The sequence below is a fragment of the Peromyscus eremicus genome, chromosome 16_21, assembly GCF_949786415.1.
Source record: "Peromyscus eremicus chromosome 16_21, PerEre_H2_v1, whole genome shotgun sequence".
Lineage (NCBI taxonomy): Eukaryota > Metazoa > Chordata > Mammalia > Rodentia > Cricetidae > Peromyscus > Peromyscus eremicus.
In genome coordinates this window covers 66,768,793-66,792,389 of record NC_081432.1, presented here as the reverse complement: position 1 = coordinate 66,792,389, position 23,597 = coordinate 66,768,793, and the positions used below count along the sequence as shown (strand labels likewise).

Genomic DNA, 23,597 nt, shown 5'->3' with positions numbered 1-23,597 from the left:
TTACCACCTAGCGTTTCTATTCCAGAATTAGTCTAGAATTCTAGAATTAGTCAACAACCCATTTCTTCTATTTAGATGAGTAAAGAAAAATGGTGAGTGTAGGAATAGAAGAGTAGGGATATGATACAGAGAAAAGTTAAAGTAAAAAGTTGAAAGAAAATTCCACCAGAGGTTGAGATGCTGATGATTAAGTTTCTAAGATCTAGGATGTATGTGGTGTGTGTGTGTGTGTGTGTGTGTGTGTGTGTGTGTGTATGTGGTGTGTGTGTCTGTGTGTCTGTGTCTGTGATTTGTATGTGTGTATGTGGTGTGTGTCTGTGTGTGTGTGTGCATGTGTGTGTGTGTATACGGTATGCGTGTCTGTGTCTATATATCATTGTAAATAGTGACTCCTCTTTCTTACTACTCCATTTGGGTTGTTTTCAGTCAGTATCCTCATTGTGAATCACCCCAACATTCATTAAGAGTCTTAGAATGATTTTGTCAATGTCCTTATACTAGCTCTAATCCTAACGTAAGTTCTCTTCAAAGAGCCGCTCTGTACCTTGAGAAGAGATGAGAATAACTTCCTGCCTTTGATAACTTTCGGATTATAAGCTCATCTTGCTGAAGCAGAGGTCTAGGCAGGAGAAGCAAAACATCAGGGTTAGAAATCAATATGCATTCAGAGGTCAGTAGAGTCCACTGAGCCAGCCTTCACTGAGATCTTTAATAGTAGAAGTGGGTGAGGCTAATCATAGCACAGAGGATAAAGCAGAGAGCCTGAGTAATTATTAAGAAAAACTGGGCTAGGTGGTACCCTTGAGATGGTTCCAAATGCTTGCCAAACAAATCCAAAGACCCAAGTTCAATTCCTGGAAACAATGGTAAAAGGAGAGAGCAAACTCCTGAAAGTTGTCCTCTAACCTACACACATGCACACGCACACGCACACACACACACACACACACACACACACACACACACACACACACTGTTAAAAAGAATAGAAAGAGGCACTGGGCCACTTAGCTGTAGGCAGTGGTAGGCAATGTCCACTCTGAGAAACTCACTTGTGAAGTTCATTCAAACATCGTGGGCATCAACACAACCCTGGGCTCTGCAGATGCTAAATGAGACATCTTTGCCTTCAAGGTACCATGTTTGCTTCAATTCCTTCTGAAACCACCTAAAAACTCCAGTATGAGAAGTTTCCAAACACAAATTCGGATACAAGGACCATGTCCAGATTGTTACCCACTGAGCTCTCCTGCCTGATACTCTTAAGGTTTGTAGGTGAAAGACTGACTACAGGAAACTTTAAAGACTTTTTATTTTTGTTTCCTAAAGGAGGAAATTTTAAGAGAGACAACTGAAAAACCAAGACACCTTGCTAGGCCACAAATGGCAGGGAAAGTTTACAAGATAAAGTGACACATGAATCCTTCAATGTCAATTTTCTGAGAATACTTCTCTCAGAATGGGACAGTATTAATTATGTTCTCTTACTATCCAAATCTGTGCAAGCAGATGTGTACCTAAACACAGGCTACTCTTGGAGAACTAAGAATCTAGACTGTCAGATGTAATTTGTAAAATTATTACTATTTTGTAAATAATCTTAAAAGAAAATTGCTTCCAAGCAGCCTGATTTTATTTCACATTGAAACAAGGACTAAATTTAAAGGTCCCCCTTCCCCATATAGACTTGAAATGAATTACATCATTATATAGTCACACCAACAGTATAAGATGAAGGCAAATCAAAGCATTCATCTGAAGGATCTAGTCAGTCTCCATTCTAGGAAGCATGAAACTGAATACCATAGATTTAGGAAAGCTTAGTCACAGAAGAAGTTGCCTAGACCAGATGCAGCTCAACAGGACACAAAACTCAATGCTTTCTCCAGTGACACTTGCATTTGACAAGGCTACCATGAAAACACAAAATTAGGGCCTGGGGAGATAGTTCAGTCAGCAAAGTACTTGCTGAGCAAGTATGGGGACCTGAATTCAATTCCCAGCCTCCATATAAACATCTGGGTGTGTTGCTGTGAACTTTTGCTGGGAAGGAGGAGCCAGGGCATCCCTGAGGCTTTCCAGCCAACCAATCTAGTCAGGTCAGCAAGCCCTAAATTGCAACAAGAGACTTTCCCAAAAATCAAGGTGGACAGTTTCTGAAGAAGAGAACTTAAAGTTGATCTCTGGTTTCCATGCACATATACATGTGCCCATATAATCACATGTACCTGCACACATGCATAGATACCATCACACTTGAATACATATATAACTGCACACACTAAATAAATAAATAAATAAATAAATAAATAAATAAATAAATAAATAAAAATAATGAAAACAGAAAAAGGAAAAATGGAGATAAAGCTTGATTTTTGTGTGTTAGAGACCTGGGGTTCAGACCTGGACAGAAACATGCATTCCCACTTTGATACCTCAAGCTAACACCAAAGAGGGATGTGAGGAGGAAGACTGGGCAGATTTCATCACCTGTACTGCAGATCTGTTCCCCACAGCTCATCACTCAGGGCAACATATGGATGGATTACACACTGGTGAATTATTTTTTAACCACAGGTAAGTCACCTTTTCTAGAAGCTTGGGTTTGTCAGTTTAAATTCATTTCTCCTTTCAAAATTTTTTTCTAATGAATTGTTTTATCTTCTTCTTCATATGTGAATGCATTATTTTGATCCAAATCCACCCCTCACTCCAACTCATTCTGGGTTCTTCCCCCAAATTATTCCTCTCACCTTCACAGTCTTTTTTAAAGAATACACACACACACACACACACACACACACACACACACACACACACACACACACCTTCTGAATCCAACTAAGATTCCATGCAGTATTTGTACGCATGAGTCCACTATAGTGTGAGAAATCTACTAGAAGCACCACCTTTTAAGAAAACTTTCTCCAACCAGCCATTAATTGCCTATAGCTTCTCAAACAAGGAGTGAGGCCTTGTAATTCACACCCTCCTCAACTACCCATGCTAGACTATCGACTAGATTAGCTTGTGCAAATCTTGGACCAGCAACCAAAGCTCCGAGAGTTCATGCAGCAACTGTTTGTTGTATCTGACATTGTTTTGCAGCTGTACTCCTCAATCTCTGGCTTTTTTTTTTTTTTTTTTCAAATTTTCTGTCCCTTCTCTGTTTCCTTCCTCTGTTTTTTTCTGGCAGGAAGAGATTTGATGGTACCCTCAAATGACAGTGTCGTGGCCCAGGCAACACAAAGAGTGATTAGTGGATAACAGTTCTACTTCTTTGATCTCTGGGGCAGTAGTGTTTTATGGGTTGACCCATTTCTACAAACATGGTATGTTTGCTAGAATTCAAAGACAGATATTCTTTCATCCTCCACCTGGAGTACTTACATTACTCATATTGCAAGCTCTTGTTTCCATTGTTCAGTTAAAGTCTCCACAGGGCTCTTGAAAACCCTGTGTTCTAAACTTCAGGTAAGTGAAAACCTCTTGTTTTTCAGTGAAACTGGTTTTCATTTCGTTGTATTTCTTTTGAACGTACTGACATTCTCTTTGGCTTGTGGCTTCTGAGGGGTGCAAGCCTAACTTCCCATAGCATTGCACTTTAGACAATGCCCTGGCTCTATAGCCAATAAGACCCTAATCTCAGCAGGATGCCTTGTGTCAGCAGTACATTGGGCCACTTGGGATAGTAGTGCAGGATGTAAGAAACTTCATAAAGTAAGCATTCTACTAGGACACACTGATCATGAATTAGAAAATACACAATCCAAACAATTTTGTAACCTGTTAAGTGCTTTGCAAACCTTAAGACAATGTGACAGGAATGTGGGAGGGACAAATGCCAGCATGTGGTTAGGTAAGGCAGGTGAGGAGGTGCAGAAACCAGGAGCCCTGAAATGCAGGATGGAGTGAGGCAAGTAAGGCTGGATTCCTGCCAACACCACATGCACCAGGTGGCCTGGGAAGGCAGGCAGGGAAGGAAGGCATAGGACCTTGACAGTTATGGTAAGAAGTCTGGATTTGCTAGTTCTTTGTGCAGGGTTGAGGCCACCTTAGGTTGCACCTGTCCACCTGTTGTTTTTATTCAGCTCTTGTTTTGGGGTGATGCTGGTGAGACTTTTATGGGTGTAGCTTCTGACATTACTAGGAGACACAATCTCACAGCAAACTGTCTGAGTGTCTAGATCTTACAATTTTTCCATCCTTTCTTCTTCCATGATCTCTGATCAGGAATTGTATTGTTGATGTGTAAGTTAGGACTCAATTCTGAAACTGCAATTTGATCGGTTGTGGTTTTCTATAACTGTCTCTACCTGTGGGGTTGCCTGTGATCCATATGTGTTTGGGCATTCCTAGTGAGACCGTGAAAGTGTAGTATAATATTAGGTTTTTTATCATATTCATGTATTTCATAGGTTCACAGATTTTTTCAGACATGTGTTGTAGAATAGAATAATTGTTAAATATATAAAGATGTATAAAATGTATAAAAATGTGTGACATTTGTTTATGCTGAGTTTGTTTAATTATGTAAAGGTGTGCTACTTTTGTTTATGCTACATTTTTTAGTAAAGTAAAGATGCGTTGCTTTGCCTGCCTAAGGCACCTGAGTGGTCTAATAAAAAGCTGAATGGACAATAACCGGCAGGAGGGAATAGGCAGAGCTGGCGAGCAGAGAGAATAAATATGAGGAGAGAAGAGGAGAAGAGGAAGATAAAAGGAAGGAAAAAGAGAGGGAGATGCCCAGGGCCAGGCAGCCACCAGCCAACTAGACACAGAGTAGGACATACAAAATGAAAGAAAGGTAAAAAGCCCCAAGGCAAAACATAGATGAAGAGAAATACAGCTTAAAATAAGTTATAAGAGCTAGTGGGACAAGCATAAGATAAGGCCAAGCATCCATAACTAATAATAAGTCTCGTGTCATGATTTGGGAGCTGGTTGGAGGCCCAAGAGAAAGCCTGCTACACACAAGTAGTTTGTGACATATGATAGACCACTGAAGTAAAACTGGATAAGTTGGTCACTACAATAAAGATGTATATAGCTGAATTATCATCTTAGGTTTTTTATTGTATTAAAACACAATGACCCAAAGCAACTTGAGGAATAAAGGGTTTGTTTTAGCTTACAAATCTACATCACAGTCAACTAAAGAAAGTCAGAGCAGGAACTCAAACAGGCCAGGAACTGATGCACAGGCCACCGAGGAGTGCTGCTTACTGGCTTGGTCCCCATGGCCTGCTTAGCCTGTTTTCTTTCAGCATCTAGGATGACCATCCCAGAGGTGACACAGGTCACAGTGAGTTTGGCTTTCCCACATCAATAATCAACGAAGAGAATGCACTACAGGCTTGTCCACAGGGTCATCTGGTGGGGGCATTGTCTAAGTTGAGATTCTCTCTTCCAAAATGACTCTAGCTTGTGTCAAGTTGATATAAAATGCTGTGGGCCACAGGAATATATCATAAGAACTCAGCTGGTTATGGCAAAGTCACTACCTGGAGGGATCAAGGATTTCCTCCAGAGGAAGCCAAATTCCAAGGAGCTTTTGGTGTTACTTGGCTTGTTATATATCAGCTGTCTTCTGATATGAAAATCATGTGTGCCTTCATAGTTTTCCCAGTTGATTTTTCCCTAAGAAGGGCTAACAGTGAGGACTGATCACTCTCTGGACATACACATTCAAGGTATTTGGAGAACAGCCTCAGGAAAGGCTTTCTCTGGAATCAGATATCTCCCTTGGCCACTTTCAAGAACTAGCAGTAATAACAGTCCACATGCAAGTCTCCTGATTTAAGACAAATTCCACAAGGAGACACCGCCTAGGTCAGGTGGACGTTAAGTAATAGCTTTATACAATTTAGCTTGGAACCTCCTTTCTTACAGCCTTACTAACTTTATAGACCTTTAACTCCTTACCTAACCACTTCTAGGAATATTTAGGTAACTTTCTGTGCTGACAGCTATGCTCAGCCAGAACCCCAGTTCAAGCCTCCTTGTAATTATCATCATTGGCAGCATCCGGCCAGGTCCATCCCAAGATGGAGGCAAGAACCTTATCAGAGACACCTCTGTACTCTCTAAGAACAGACTTAAGCATCCAGACTACCTGTGTGAGAAGGCCTGGTGGATGTGCCAATTAAGCTTTACTTACTCCTTTCCCAAACCTTACCTCTAGTTCCAGATCTCCCTTTAACTATCACCAGAGGCATCTAGCTGTACACAGGTTGCCTAGCGACTGAGCACACTTTCCCCCACCCTGCAGAAAAATGGCAGATAGCGTGGACAGATATGAGCCACAGGAAAAAAGAAGACAGTTTTATTTTCTCCCATTGACCTAGCAACTTACAGATTCTTAACATTTTCTACTAATCACGTTTAAGACTATAGTTGAGCACATAAGATGCCTCTTCTTAGATATTATCCGAATTTGACCTTTAGTTAATTCATTTCCCCATTGGTCACTTCCCTTTGGGGTTGCAAATGATAATTAACGGTTATTGCCCCTCTGTGTGATTCTTATCACCCCTCTATTTGACCCTGGAAGTCTGGCTTTGCACTGCCAAGGGAATACTGCTTGTAAGTGTATATATACCAGGACTTCCAGGGCACTGGAGGATGGAGAGGAGAAAAGAGAATGGAAGAACTAGATGGGTAAGAACTTGAGAGGAACAAACTGAGATGGGGAAGAACTAGATTGAAGGGCTAGAAGACAGTACTAGAGGAACGAGATGGAAGATGAGGAAGAGTCAGATGGGGAAGAACAAGATGAGAGAGAACGAGATTGGAGAGGAGCTTATATGGGAAAGAACTAGATGGATGAGAAACTAGAAGGGGCAGAACTAAGATGAAGGAATTTAGATAGAACCTAGAGGGGACAGCAGATAAATGCAAAGAGAAATTGGGCAAGAAAGGAGCTAAAAATGAGAGCAGAGTATAGGATTGTAGAGAGAGAACTGACAGAATAATAAAGTGTGTGGACTAAGGAATTTCGTGTACATAGATTCATTTCTTTTTTTCAAAGATTAATTATCAGCTGGTTGTAGATTCTTCCCAGACCCTGGGAGGGGACTAGCCAGGGGCTGGACCCCCATAGTCCTCGTTAATAAAACTAGCTAGTATAATGATTGATAGGTAGATTTATAAATGACAGTTAAGAGGGAGAGAGGAAGAAAAGGAGGGGGAGGAGAGAGAGTGGAGAGAGAGAGAGAGAGAGAGAGAGAGAGAGAGAGAGAGAGAGAGAGAGAGAGAGAGACACTGAGGTAGGGAGGAGAGGGAGAGAGAACCTAGACATACGATAGTGAACAGAAGAACACTAAAGACAAAAAGACACTAAAATAGCCCTGGAGGAAGTGATGACAAGTTACTTAAAAGAGCAGCAATTACACTGGTAAAAATTTCTCAACATAACAATGCAGATTAGTAACTTTGAAGAAATGAGAGAAAGAAAAACAAGGAAATTCATACTTCTAAGCATGAAGAAAAGTCAGAGATGGATTCCTGCTTCCCTAAAAGCTGAACATTATTACAAGTGTGAAATAATAAACACTGGGTGCTGTTGTGCAAACACAGATGAAGGACACTATAGAGTGATCTTTGGAGCAATCTCAGAAATCAGTGCACTTATATGAACAGCTAGCACGTAATAGGCATGGCATAGAGGTAAGTATGGAAAGTGAGGCTTCATTCAATTATGATGCTGAGAAAATTCATTAAGTATATGGAAAAAATAAGTAAGAGTCTTACCTCATACCATTAACAAAACAATTCTGGATAGCTTAAAGAAAGGTAAATAGGCGAACAAACATTAAAATAACAGAAGAAAATAAAATCAAATATCTTTATGGCTTCATGTTGTAGAATCATTTTTTAAAAATAAGATATAGATTAAATTAGCCTTAGAAGAAAATATTTATAAGCTCAACTTATTAAAGTAATATCATCTATGTATTATATGGTACTAAATGTTTGCATATTCACACAATGGATGTGTTTAGGTAGCTGTGGTAGTGAGAGAGAAATGGCTATTTGTAAGAGCATGGGTCAATCTTGGAAGCAATGATGACCCCAGTGGAGGGAGCCTTGCAACCTGGCATGTGCTGCCATTTTAACATCATGTGTGTCCGTAACCCCCACATGGTGGGGCACTGGCCGAAAGAGTAAGCTCTGAGTTCACTAAGTGACTCTGTCTCAAACAAACAAACAAACAAATAAGGTGGAGACTGAGGGAGGGAGACACCTGGCATTGACCTCTGACCTTCACACACGCATACATGGGTGAAAGCCCTGAAACAAATATCAGACACTAAGGGAGAGTTCACACAGACAAAAACAAGCAAGACCATGAGATGAGTTTGGGTGTGGCACTGGGTTTGATGAGGAAAGGGGAGAAGAAAGAACAGGCCAAGTTTGTAGAGGAAGATAGTGTGCTTTAAACATACTAAGTCCTAAAGGCCTGTCCTTAGCAGTTTGATATACAGAGTAGAGTCCCAAAGAGACAAAAGCGTAGAGCCAAGAGCCCTGTGATACTCTTTCTTATTTTGTAAAAGAAATAGTTACATTTAATATATATGTTTTCACATATATTGCTTACATTTGCTTACTTTTTGTCATTTTAAAAATAGTATTGCATGTAGCATCATGACTCTCCATTCAATACATGAGACTATGCTGAAACTTGTGTGTGTGTGTGTGTGTGTGTGTGTGTGTGTGTGTGTTCAGTACTGGGAAATGAAACTTGTGCTTCACAATGCTAGGTGAATAGTTTACTACTAAGCTAAATCCCCGCCCCCCCCCCCCAATCCCCAAAGTCTTTTATTTTTGATTCAGGCTCTTTCATATTTGCTCAGGTTGGCCTTAAACTTCCAATCCTCCTGCCTCAGTCTCAAGAGTAGCTGGGATTGCAGGAGTGTGCAATTACTCTGGGCAAAAGCAAAACAGAACTCTGGCGTATTCAGTTTTGCAAGCGCATTACAAAACGATGGTGCTTATGTTCAGAACAGTGGGAGGACTTAGGCATTGTGATGAATCGTCAGATTTTAAGCCACTGTGAGTTGGCAGCAGGAACCACCCAAGTGCCATTAGAAGATGCTGAGGGTGAGTGTTTCTCACACACACCCTTGCTTTCAATCCAGAGTCTCTCTCAGACTGTTGGGGTTACTGCTTGTGTTTCCTGTAAAGAGGAGCTCAAAGGACATCACAGTGAAGACTGGAAAACACTAAATCTCAGGACCTCTTCCCCTTTTAACTCAAGAAGCAGGGAGACAGAAAGAGGTAGCTTAGCATTTTATGCTCCTCATATAATATATTGTGAGTGGAAATTAAAGAAGAGATGAGATGACAAACATTATAATTTATATATATATTTATATAATTTTTATAATTTATATATAATTAACATTTATAATGTTAATAGGTTCTAGTCATCGTTAGAAACCACCCAGTGTGGTAGGATTGAAGAATTTACCCCATTGTTGGCATTTATTGCTGCACAGCCACCACGCCATCAATAGCCAATCAGCATCCACCGTGCACAGCAATATAATATTTATGTGTGGTTACGTGAACGTCTGAGTTTTAGCCTTCTTCATTTTTGAAAACAGTTATTTTGGATGCTCTCCAATCATTTTGTTTGTTTATCTCAAGTTCAAATCTCTTTATGTGAAGGAAAACTAGATTTCTCAAAAACAGATGAATTTGTGTTAAAATCAATTTATAAAGCTTACCATAACAAATGGTGAAGCAAGTAATCTGCATAGACAGAAATGGCTGAATTAACCAATCACTGTGGGCCACCAGGAGCTACAAACGGGGCCAGTATGGAAAATATGCCAATAACATAAGATACATAATTAGCATAAGGTCAAAATAGCAATAGGTAGTTTTTCAACAAAGTTAACAAACATTTTATATACTTTAACTTTCCTGTGAGAATGAGGTAAGATGTCCTTCTAAAGCTCTGCAGTTCAATGGAGCTGCAGGAGCCACATCCCAGTGTGCCACAGCTCCACCAACTGCAGACAGCTCCTTCCTGCTTCTGCTTTATTTCCAAATGGGCTGATGTCAGTCTTGTTTCCATTATTTTGTTTTTATTGTTTATAGTTAGACAGTTTCACCCACTATGTGATGAGACCCTGTGGACATCTGATAGTTTATGAGTTACTTTGTACAAGTAGCCACTCAATTTTTCAGAATAAGTGACTTAGGTAGTTACATTTATGCTGTTTCCATGTCTGTTACAGAACCATTGCTCTACCACAAACCCTTGTGATTGGTTAGTTCTGTGTGTGTGGGAGAATTAAGGAATGGTATTTGAGTTCAAACTTGTTGACAGCAGAGCAGCATAGCAGATGGAGCAACAGGACTCTTTAAGCACAGACTCGTGTCAGGATGTAGCTTTTCCTGAAAGTAATAAACACTGGAGCAGTAGGAAGGCTTTCCACAGGGTTATAGATTACACAGAAGACAGGTCCAAACTTATCCAGCCATGGAACTGTATCCCAAGATTTTAGAGATATATATGTTGTGTGTGTGTGTATTGTTGTTGTTGTGTGTGTGTGTTGTGGTTTATGTGTGTGTGTTGTTGTGGTTTGTGTGTGTGTGTGTGTGTGTGTGTGTGTGTGTGTGTGTGTGTAAATAAGCATTTTGGGAGTCAAGTAATCCAGAACAATAAAAATCTCAAAGGAAAGCTTCAGTTCATATGTATCCTCATATTTTTTAAATCAATATGTAGGCTAGCTTAGCTTAATTTTAGTTAGTGTTCAGTGCTTATATTTCTTTTAAGCCCTCTCAAAACACTATTGGCTATGCTTTATAAAGGCTATCTCTTTGTTGTATTTTCACATCAGTCACTGGGTCCCTGTCACCAAGTAGCAGTCTGTCCTGTCCTAAGTACTTGGTGACATTAGCTCAGGGAGGGACAGCTACCTGCCTAGGCCCAGAGCAGCAGTATGGTTTCCACCATTGCGTTCATCCTTCTTTCCCGGTGTGTCTCCTCAGGCTCCTGTTCTGTACTAGAGACACTCCTTACAAAGAAGCAATGCTTTAGGGTTCCATCCACAATGATATAGCCTTCACTGAAAAATACTGTGGTCAAAAGGAACTATAAAGTTGGACATAATGCACTGATGCAATACATGGAGTAAAGATTTCAGTGACTGTGAACTCTGGGAAAAGGGAAACACACCACCCTGAGCACCATGTTGAGACAGGTGTTTTTCAGGGTGGGCGAAGGGGACTGTCCACTGTTGCTTTGCTAGATGAAACAGTCAACTAGAAAGGGGCAGTTTCACAGGACAAAGAGTTAGGATAAAGATCAGAGGAGCCATCCTGTGTAGGATTTGGGGCGTATATTCCCCAGGGTGGGGGTGGCTTCATCATTGCCAGGGTCTGAGTATTAGCCAACACCTAACTGGCATATGCAGGGCACAGTACACCAAGAACCTTAAATGCAAGGATGTCTGTGAGGAGGCTGGGTTGCAGAACATGAATTTCACAGTCACATTGGCCCAAGGACCTGGAATTTGAAGCCAAGTTGGACCAAGAGAAAAAGACTTGAAACACATTGAGGTATTAGCAGAGTCCAGAGAAATCACTTTAAGAGGGAGGGAAACACTTCAGAATAAGGACAAACTGAAAGAGCCAGTCTCACAAGTCCAAGATGATTGTGAACATGACAGAGGTGACCTGCTAATGTTCCATCAGAAGAAGAAGCCTTATCCCACGGAGAGGAAAATGATGTGGAGAAGCTTTCATAGGTGACACACATCTTTAAACAAAACTATGACACTGCTCTAAAAAGGAGTGAATGATAGTGAGGAAGGAAGGAGAGCAGAGAAGGGAGGAGAGGAGAGGAAAAGGAGAAGCAATAATACGTTGGATGAAATTAGATTCTAATGTTACATTATATTTAAAAATCAACTCAAATAAGAGACTTAAATGTAAGACCTTATTGACATTGATCTGGCCAATGACTTTTCTTTTGAATGTGACTCTAACACACAGAAACACCAGTAAGAAAAGACTAATTAAATTATGTCAAATTTAAAAGTTCACAGCAAGGGAAACAACCAATGGAGTAGGAAAAAACTGCAGAATGCCAGCTAACTATACATCTGATAGAGGTTGATATTCAAAATATGTGGGGAACTCAGAGAAACCAATGGCAAGAAGACAAATAGGCTGATTAAAAATGGACAATAGAGCAGTATAGACATTCTTTCAAAGAAGATATTCAAAAAGAGTTGGGCATCATTCCTATTCATGGAAATGCAAAATAAAACTGCAATGAGCTATTATCTCACAGCAGCTGGGATGACTACTGTCACAGAGCTGAGACGTGACTATTGGTAGAGATGAGAAGAGGGACTCCTCACATACTGTGGGTGGGAACACACAGCAGACACTAAAGTATAGCTACCACTGATCCAACAATTCTACTACTGGTTATGTATGCAAATGTGCTGAGACCAGTATGTGTCAGAAATACGTGTGTTTTCATGCTCATTGCCACACTCTTCCCAATATTCAAGATATGGATCAACTTGAATGTCTATGAATGAACAGATAAATAAAGGAAACAAGTATTTATGCACTCTGGAATACTATTCACTCTCGATGGAGACAGAAGTTCTATCATTTACAACATTGGTGAACTTGGGAGGGGGCTATGCTTAGTGAAATAAGCCTCATGTGATCCTGTATGATTTCACCTTTATATGGAATCTGGAGAAAGCTGGAATCATAGAAGCTGAGAATAGGATGGCAGTTACTTGAGGCAGGTAGGAGATATTTGTCAAAGGACACAAAATTTCATCTCTATTTCAGCATGGTGACTATCATTAACAATGACATGTTGTCCACTTGACTACTGCTGAGAGCATTTTGAATGTTGTCATCATGAATGAATATGAATGTAAGAAACATATATTAATTAGCATGATTTATGTATTTAATAATGTATGCACATTTCAAAACATTATATTATTTCTTAAAACTGTGATTTTTATACTGTCATGGAGAACACAAACTGCACCTTGAATTTTAAGATTCAGTCTATTGCATGGGATGCATGGGAGTTATTTCAGGAAAAGGCAGGACTTTTGTTACTCAACAGTAGACTTTAAATCTGGGTTTTGTTCTAACATACTGACCTCGCCACCGGTAAGTCTGCATGACCACAGCCACTCTGAATCTGTCTGTTCTGCTACAGAAATGAATTTACACTTATCTTAAAGGGTGTTTTAATTAATAAAATGCTTTATATAGGAAGATTGATTAGAGTAATAGGTAGCCAATAAATATTGACCCTCATTTTCTATTACCAGTGGAGAGGATGGAATAGCATGTATTTATTTAACATCACTTATACCCCAAACCTAGAGGAAAGAATATACAATACCCATTTTCTATCTATTTTTCAAAAGAGAGAATGCTAATGATTACCCAAAATATCTGCATATTGTGGATTAGTCATAACTACAGTTTCTTAAAGCTCTGAGTGCTGCAAATATCTGAGACAAGACACTGACTGTTATACAATGAGCTGCATGTTCTGGCTTGCCTTTCAACAATCATTCCTATTAAGTCATTATCACTGACACATCTAACGAAGTCATGCTCACGATCAGCTAAAACACAAGGCACAGTATAGTACATATTTTGACAGGAAAGCTGTTTGTATAAACTGAAACATGAAGCAAATATATAATTGCACAAAATGTTCATTATGCTTTAAGTGTGACAGTCTTTGGCTTGAATCCATTTATGAAAATTTGGACACTCTGAAATAGATTGTTTGGGGTACCATTTTAACAAAAAGATTAGTTTCTTGCAATTTCCTGTCTAGCAGTTGAAGGACTGAACATGCAGCAAACTCTGACCCACATACTTTCTCCTGAAATCTTCAAATGCTGGAGGCGTTACTTATTTCCAGATAAGTACTGTGTATCACTGAAACTGCAATTAGACATGAGCACATGAAGATGAGCAAGCAAGAAACTGTCTACAAATAGTCCTTTCCTTGCATGTTAGCAAGGATTGCAGGTTCTAGTGAATCCATCAGTTAGCCGGGGGCTGAATACCTTACCTTTAGAGCCCTTTAAAAGGAGGCTATGACATTTGTCTCTGTTATATCTGATTCCCAGTGCCACGTGCTAATTAGAAAGGGGACTTACATCGCTCTCATGACCTTCTCGAAGGTTGTATGTGAGGTCGTGCTGGATGTCTTCTACGAATTTGTGTGCGTACTCAGGGTAAAGGCCCAGGACCTCAAAGAGACCTTTAAGGATGATACACTGAAGATCACAGTAGGTCAGAGCCTTCACGTCAGCATTGGTCTTGATCACTTGATCTTTAATTGATAGATTTGCTCCAATTAAATCCCCCTTCCCTAGGAAGAGTGAAAAGAAAAAGAACCATGTCGAAAAAAGGCAGAACAACTGGGGCCCAGTCCCTTCATTTGCCTTACAGACTCCATTTCTCTCAATTGTACAAGAAAGAGAAGATCATTGTGAGCAAAGATACTCAATTTTAGCAGTACTGAGAGTTGGGGCTCCATTGCTTTTTTGCTGTGGTACGCAAGATGTTAACACCTTCAAACATTGTCAAATGTCCTGTGTGGATAAAACTGTCACTGGTTATGAACACTGGTCTAGAGGACGTGGGTGGATGATTTAGGCATCCCAGATTATCCATGGGTTCTAAGCAGCTCTCTGGTAGAATCTGGAAAATGACTTTGGACCAGTCAATTTGTCAGTCACTGTAACCATTCAGGAGGTAGTAATTACTAATTTTCCTAGGTGGAAAAATGGCTCTGAGCTTCTCAGGTCAGTGCATCAGGAAACCTATTGTCTAGATTCTAGAACTTTTGGTAGTAACAGAAGTGTGATATTCAACAGACTAAGGATCTTTCATTTAATTGTGATCATGTCTCTAAGATGGACAGGGGGTGAACTGGAAGGAGAAAATCCCCATCCCTCTTCTGAGTCAGGGGTAGGGGTTGAACATTCGGGCCATGGTTTGCATATGTAACATCAGAGCATGCCTCTCAGTTGTCATGTTTTGTGACAGTGAAAGAATGTCTTTCTCTGCTTAGACAGGAAGTCAAGAGACCAAAAACTAGGGTCTCACATGATGACTACTCATGGGACCAATGTACTCCAATTCCCCTTGATATCTAGGCGGCAAGCAATACTGCTGTCTACAATAATTCCCCTTGATATCTAGAGGCAAGCAATACTGCTGTCTGCAATAATTCAGCTGCCTGCTGGGAGCTAACTTCCTTGTTTGTTGATGAGCTAATATTGGACAATTTCATCTTTTAAATCTTTTAAGTGATTTCAAGATTTGAAAGTACCAGAAAAGAGAAACAGCCTCCAGGGTGAAGAAACTACTGAATTTAACTTCTGCTGTACTTTGGACACAGCCACAAAGTCACCCAGAAGCCATACAAAAGACATGAATAGACCTTTAATTCAAACTTGGGCTGAAGGCTGGAGGAGCAGGAGTATTTCAGAGAAAACATTGGGCACTGGTGTTAACCTGGGTTTCTAGTGAGTCTCCACAAAGAACACCATTCCCAGGGATTAACTATGATTATCTAAATGGTCTTTTTGCTATCTTGTAAGCAACTGAGGCCAACAATTGCACAGTCCTCAATACTAAGGAGGCCATGCCACTGAAATATTAACAAGTGGGCTGGAGATATGGCTCAGCAGTTATGATCATTGGCTGCTCTTCCAGAGGTCCTGAGTTCAATTCCCAGCAACCACATGCAGCAACCACATGGTGGCTCACAACCAACTATAATGGGATCCGAATGCTATGCAGACAGAGCACTCATATACATAAGATACATAAATAAATTAATCTCTTTTTAAAAAGGGAATGTTATCAAGTAAATTGCCCCATACCCATATTCCATTATTTTCTTTAATTTATAATTTTCCTCAATATAATGTTTTAATTAATTATTTGGGAATTTCGTACAGTGCACCTCAATCACACTTGATTCCCGTTCCCCCCAGATCTACCCTCCCACCCTTGTGCCTTCTCCCTCCAAAAAACCCAGAACCAAAAAACCCACCAAGTCCAATTTGTGTTGCCCACATACTCTTTGGAGCGTGGTCAAACTCCCAGTGGTCAGCTTCTTAAAGAAAATTGAGTACAACCTCCCCACCCCTGCCCCTACCTCCTGCCAGAAGCCATCAACTGTGATGAGCTACACATCAGCATCTTTATAACAGTTTTTAAGGACTGTCTTCAATAGCTTCCTGTCTGGACTGTTTCTTTTTTTTGGGGGGGGGGGGCGGGGGGTTGTCACAGAAGGCTTCAGTGTCTCTCATTTTCAGTTATGAGTCTGCAGTCATTGATACTGCTGCAAAAGAAGCTGCCCATAGCAGGCAGCGGCAGCACAGATCACGAACTTCCACATGGTTTCTACCTGGTCCCCAGCAGCATCAGGGATCACAGACATCAATTTGGACTCTGGCGGCAGCGTGGACCACGGAAGTCTTTTGAGTAAACTTAATCCAGAAAATGAACTATTCTTCATCTCTGGTGTCTTGCTGCTCAGAGTCAGGGCGATCTTGTGGCTGGGCAGTGAGTCTGCTGGCAGGATCTGCTCGAGTCCCAGAACATTGTATTCCACCCTGCCCTTGGTGCCGGCCACCCCAGGCGTAGCCATCTTGCTTGTAGTCCTTGGACAGTGGCCTCAAGCTCTCCTCCCCGCAGCAAGGAGAGCCGCGCTAGGGGCGACAGTTGCAGCAGAGAGGCTCCATGCTGTGGGTCAGGTCTGCAGATGGAGCAGCAGCACTGGCATGATGTGTGACGAAAGGCCAAGGCAAGCCCAGTGGTAGCCTGTGCCTCCGGGTGGCCCAAGGACCAATATTACTCAGCGACGTGGTCTTATTCCACCTCTGCCACATGCCCATACCTGCCTCCGACTCCATGTCTCTAGTTTGGCTTCTCTCTGCTGTGATTGCTGCTCCATTATGCCATCTCCCCCCGCCCCCCAATTCCATGAAATCACTTTTTAAAAGCATCTTCCCATAATACCTGCCTTCTTTTAGTTGTTCACTGAAGCCTCCGTGGATCTTTCAGGTTCCTCAGAGCGGCTCTGAGGCCCTGTGGGCACTGGCAGCTGCCGCCACATTATTTGTAACAGACAAAATTCCAAGTCATGTTCCTCACCTGGCAGTGCTCTGGCTCCGGCTTGGGTTCTGGTGGTAGCAATGGTGGCCACAGCTCTTCCATCTAATTTCTAAATGTTTATATTTTATTGTATTCAGCATTTTTGAAACAAAATTTCTGACAAGAAACTCATAAAAGCCCATTCTATTTATTAGCAAAGGGAAACATGAAATTAATCACATATGCTTGATATATTCAGAATGTGTATGAAATAAAAAATTGAAGGTAAATTATCAAATTCTATCAAATATTAACTTCAAATTAATATTAGATTTAAACTTTGAAATTAAGTCTACTTTGGCAGAAGAAAACAAAACATATTATAGTCTATATTTTTAGTTTCTGGTCACGTCTGGAAAAATTCAAGCCTGACTTACTGTTGTCACTAATATTGCTAAATTTGAAATTATGTTTTCTGTATGTTTTTTTAAAAATCTACATAGTTGCTTAACAACGTAAAGTTGAATATGGACATAAAATACAATCACAGACGGAGTAATCAGTACAGTGACTTTATATTTGTCTATTTGAAAATGATTATCAGGACAGTGTCATGTAGAAGATTCTATTATGCCAGGGACATTTGGAGGAATGTTAAGGCTACTATACTTTCATATTTATGGTTGCTGTGGTATGACTATAAGCAGAAGAATACTGCAAACACTTAGCTAAATTTGGCACTTTGAAAAGAATTCCAGTTTTGTTTTTGACTTGGTGAATGTTCATGGAGCATAGACAATGGGTTGAGTCTCACACTGAGCTCTGGCTAGGCTTCCTTGCCTCAGTAACTGCTCTGTGTATTCCTCCCTGCTTTTATTTTGAGATTCCTAAACTATTGTCTTAACTACTCCAGGTCTTAGTATCCTTATTTCCGAAAGAAAAGTTATTTCTCTGCCCGCTGTGGGTTATGAGTAGTCTCCATCTTTTCAGAGCTGGTCTTTGAGGATCAACAAGAGTAACAAAAAGGGATATTAATTACATAGAGGAAGATAAATATCATCTGCCAAGACACTGCTCATTGCTATTGTCTGCCTTCATGAGAAATTCCTGGGACAAGTCTCTCCAGGCATCAGATCTGGAAATGCTTTCGTGTGCCAATTGGAAGATGGTGTTGCTTTAGCTCTTATATAAACACTTCTCACAAGACTGCTAATTCATTTCAGTGGTAGAATGAACTCTTGTTAAGTAACTAGAGACTAAAGATGAAGCTGTATGTGCTGTGGGATAATGCAGTGTAGGTTGAATGAGCTGCATGAAATAATATTAAGATGAAGAAAGTTACAACATTCCATTGACATGTTAACCTTAGATCTTCACTTGTCTGTGGTGTCATATCAGAGTTTAGAATGATCCTGGGACAAGCTGAACCTACACCAGCTTTGGTATATACGTGGTGGGGGCAGAGCAGTGAAATACCATCATAAAATCACAATTTATGGAGAAATTTGGAGCATGGAGCAAAAGAGCAATGGAGTAAATCTTTCAGCAACAAGTAATTTTTAGTTATAAGAATTATTACTGTTGGATCATGTTTTATAAGCTATAGCAGTGACATAAAAGCCATTAAATTTGCACCTTTTTGCTCTAATGTCATGGATGATACCTTCATTTTTCATTCCTAAAACTGTTGCTAGTCACCAAATTTAAAAATGGACAAGAATTGAAAGAAAAGCCTATTTTTAAATGGTGTGCTATATCTGCTTGCATGTATGTCATATCTGAAAAAATGGCCAGATGCTCTCAAAAGTAGGCTGTGTCAATAGGAAAATCAGCAGGCTATAAAAATTTCAGTGGCACTAGGGAAACCCATGGGGAAATATGATTTAAACAATGTTTTGGAAGCAAATTAGAAATCATTGTCAATTCTAAGCCAGAATTACAAAATGGTAGAAGGACTGTTCTTCAACTTTGCAAGTCAAGGAGAGGGAGAGTCCCACGCAGGTTCCCCAGCTGTGAATGTGGGTGACAGTTGTGTGGCTTGATCTGTTTGTAGGGCCCCTGGCAGTGGGACTGGACTTATCCCAGGTGCATAAGCTGGCTTTTTGGAGCCCATTCCCTATGGTGGAATGCCTTGCTCAGTCTTGATACAGGGAGCAGGGGCTACGTCCTGCCTCAACTTGGTATGACAGACTTTGTTGACTACCCAAGGGAGTCCGTACCCTCTTTGAGGAGTGAATAGGGGTAGGATTGGGGGGAGGTGGGATCCAGAGATGGGAAAGGAGGGGGAACTGGGGTTGGTATGCAAAATGAAAAAAAAAATTTTAACAAAAAAGAGATAATAAAAAGAAGATGGAGGAACTGTTTTATCATCTTCTGCATTTACATAGAGGAGAACATCACAGAAGGCTAATAAAAACTGAGCCAAATCTTGAAGGGCAAGCCCCACCTTTCCGCTGTTAGTGAAACTGAAGTTCACAGGAAGCAGTGAAAGCTGCAGTCACAAGGTTCTAACAGGACTCAGTCACCAGCTAGTCCCTTTTAGTTGATGCAGTCACAATGTCATAGTCTATTAGCTATGCTATAGCACAATGCTGCTAAGGTATGATTTATTTCTGATGGTTCTGGAGCTGAAAAGTCCAAGGTGAAGGCTTTCGCAGGTTCAGTGTATAATAAAGGCCAACTTTCTCTTTCTTACGTACTGACTTATTGTGATATCGTGGCAGAAAAAGCCAAGTGCTTCTCTGAGGCTTCCACTTTGGAAGGAACTAATCATGTTCTAGGTTCCCACATCCTAATTCTATCTTGCCAAGGACTGGCTTTCAGGAGATGAATTTGGAAAACACCTTCAGATCTGACAAGATTTCAGGACTTGATAATGGACCTAAGGCACTGGTTTATATTTGGGACTCAAGAATTATCACTTCTCTCTTCTAAAATATAATCTGTCTGGAAGCTCACCACCTCAGTAGCAGACTGACAGAGCTGACATAAAATGATATGTATTCTTTAGATAAAGAAGGAGCAGTGGCCTACCATACAGAATCAGAACATGCTTCTATGTCTGTGTCTACATTCTGTGAAGGTTTAAATGTCTCCTGTGCCAAAGTACTTTGTAAGACATTGTTCACAAATCAGTTTCTTAGAAAATTAGAACAAAAAGTGCAGTGTTAACCATTTACTGACATGATTTTAGACATTGTTGTATTACATCACAGTTTAAAAGGTACCTGGGATTCATCTGATGCTCAACCTCCCCACATCCCTGGGCAAATTTTCCATCTTGTCCTTCTCTTGAATTTAAACCCAATAAGGATAAAACTTCTAGCAATTTCTGTAATCCACATTCTTAGTGCTCAGACCACTGTCCAGTTCACTGCCATCCTCAGTAAGGGTTGGCTGAATAAACAAATGAGAGTGAATTCAAAAAGAAACTCATAAAGTTGAGAGATGATTTTTTTTTCCAGATTAGCTCACATAGCATTTTCTGCCAGCTGCCTTTTATATTTCAATGAAAAACAATTATGTCTAGTATTTGAAGTCAACATCATGGCACAGAGTTTTCCCAGTTATGAGTTTTCTTTGAGGAACTAATAGGAGCTTGTGTCACCCTAGCAGTATTAGGTTAATGGCAGTGATGAAATTTGTTCTCAAAGTTAAATCATTTTTTGCGCTATTTCTGGCACAGAAAAAAATTCTAATGTTCTTGGGACTGGCTCTCCACAAAATACAGAAATTCTCCACACAAAATGAGCTGCTATTCCATAGGAGGCTGTATGCATTGTGGTTAGAAATCAGAAAAACTTTACTATACATGGAATCTGGGTACAGTTAACTAAGGGGACATTTACTCACTTGTAAAATGAAGATGAAATTTATACTGCCTGAACTTGGTTAATATAAAAATTATGATATGGTGTTATATGTTAAGTGTTATATATATACTTAAGTCAATTGAACACAATAAGGGGTCCATACATGTGTCTGTAATTTGCCAACTCCTATTAGTATCGCCTCTTCCCTAGTTTGTATTCCTCATACTCCAGAGTAAAATTTCAGAGTTTTCAGCCCAAACCTACCTAGAATAGCCAATACCATGCTGTCTTTAAGAACCTCCATGGAGCCTGAGCACACAAAGTAGATGGCCTGGAGAGCATCTCCCTGGCGCAGCAGATACTCTCCTGGAGCACAGAATGATGTTTTGATGTGTAGAGACAGAGATCTAAGGCAGCCCCGGCTGGCACATTCAAACAGGGACAGCTGTAAGATCTCCTTGTTTAGATGCATTGTGATGTCAGAGCGCAGCTCATCTGGAAAGTCTTTCAAAAGCTGTTGGGGAGAGGAAGGGAGAAAGAAGTAAGTTGGGGCTAGTCAATGACTTTGCAAGACACCAATGGCGCTCTTCGTACTTGGGTCAACTGCACTATCTAAGAGGAGGTTGATGTATTCTTTGAGATTCCTCTGTACAATCTCCAGGGCTATATAGTGACAATGACCTTAATTATGTATCATCGAATAATAAATAATAAACTTGATAATAATAATAATAATAATAATTGTTATTATTGATAATAAACCTGGAGAAATTTTTTAAAATTCTAAAGTATCTTAGTAGGAAGGCTTGTGACACTTCTGTCAAGAGTCCTACTGCAGATAGATACAGGGGCTTGGACCCACTGTCCTTTCTCAATGTGTCATCATCATATACAGAGATCAAATCTTAAAATACTTGTTACTAAGTTTCAAATATGAGAGAAAATGTATTTGCCTTTCAGCGTTTAGCTTACTTCATTAAACATATTAATCTCTAGATCTATCTATTTGTGCCCTGAAAATGACATAATTTTTTTTCATGGCTGACTAAAGTTCCATTGTATGTGTATGTGTGTGTATGGGAGTAGCTATGAAAGTAGAAAGGGGACCATCATAGAGGAAGAGGGGATCTTAAGGGAGGGCTAGGAGGGGGAAAGAGAGGATCATGGACTACATGTAGCATGGAAGCAGAGGGTTTAGTGGGGCCCAAAAAGGAACCATCAGGAAGAGACTTCCATCCCTCTTCCTTGAGGGGTTGGGAAAGCAGTAAATAAAAATATAGCACGTATAAAGCTGGATTATTTTATAAATTAACTAAAAGAATAGTTATTTACTTGGTTATTGGGTTGGTTGATGTGTTGGTGGACTAGTTGTTGTTTGGGGCTGTTTCTTGAATTCTACAGATAACCATATTTGCCTATAACTTGTTTCTTTTTTTAACTTTATGGATCATGGTAGCAAGTTTACATTGAGTAATCACCCAGCATTATGATACTAAACTGTCTTAAGGATGAATACTTTCAAAAAACACAATGAGAAAGAAAATAAATCCATTTGATTGAATAAACTAGTAATATGTTATGAAACTGTCATCACAGAGTGGCATTGTAAAAACTTCAGTCCTAATGCATAAAGGATGGTAGGATGTAGGTCCATGGTGGCAAAGACAAAGAGATAAAAAGGCTGGTAAATGTGTCCCTCTCTTATGCCTACATTAGAACACCTTCCCTTTACTTGACAATGTGTGATTTCTGCCTGAAAATGTCAAAATAAGAAAGGCACATTACCTCATTTGAATCTATTCCATTGTTGACTGACCAGGTTGTCTGAAAGTACTCAAGCATCCTCTGCTTGAGCTGCTGAGGCAGGTGATGCACACGGATGAAATCCTTTAGGTCCTTGGTTCTAGTGTGATACAGACTCCACCTGGAGTACATTCTCTGTATGATGGCAGTCACATTTCCAAACACCAAGGCATGCATCAGAGCTAGAGAGCACAATAGAACACAGGATAGTAAGACAAAAGCCCCTTGTACATATAAGTCTAGTTTACAAATGGGTTAGAGTAAAGCATGCTTATGTGGCCATACTGATATGATTGCTTTGCTAGGAAGATATGGGCACAGCCACTCTGTCGTAAGATCACTCAATCCCCAAGCAGTCATTTTCCCTTCCCATGGCTTGATCCAAGTAAAAATAGCTTTAAAAATAATAATAATAATAATAAATGAAGTAGACCCTTTGACACACATGCAGTCTCTTAGCTGTCATGTGGATCTGAAAACTTTTACTTTGAATTCTATCAGCGTAAGTATTATTTCAGTATTTACACATAGTCTAATAGCTATGATACAATTCTATCAATACTTTCAAAGGATAAGCTACAAACTTACAGTTAATTATTGTGTTTCACAAACAGATCTGCTTAAAAGACAAGTGTACTATAAGAACTGGGTAGCAATTTTTGGAATTTTAGTCTCACAGGCCAAAATCATCACTTTAAAGTCTCGGGACATAGTTCGGTGGCATAGCACTCACTTAACTCATGTATGGCCAGGGTTTGAATCTATGAACCACAAAAATAAGTAAGTAAATAAAAATAGTAACAGACTATTAAAACTGGTGTATTTACATTACTATTAATATTAAGA

General features: G+C 40.0%; 1 protein-coding gene across 3 annotated transcripts in view; it reads right to left on the bottom strand.

Moving 5' to 3' along the window:
* The window catches only part of Kcnh8 (potassium voltage-gated channel subfamily H member 8), a 138,976-nt gene that overhangs the window by 46,505 nt on the left and 68,874 nt on the right, over positions 1-23,597 (bottom strand). For all 3 annotated transcript variants that reach the window (XM_059281638.1, XM_059281640.1, XM_059281639.1), the window contains exons 5-7: positions 22,734-22,933; positions 21,213-21,462; positions 14,181-14,395 (exon numbers count right to left, since the gene is read on the bottom strand). In XM_059281638.1, coding sequence (XP_059137621.1) covers positions 14,181-14,395; positions 21,213-21,462; positions 22,734-22,933 — 665 coding nt within the window. The remainder of the gene's footprint in view (positions 1-14,180; positions 14,396-21,212; positions 21,463-22,733; positions 22,934-23,597) is intronic.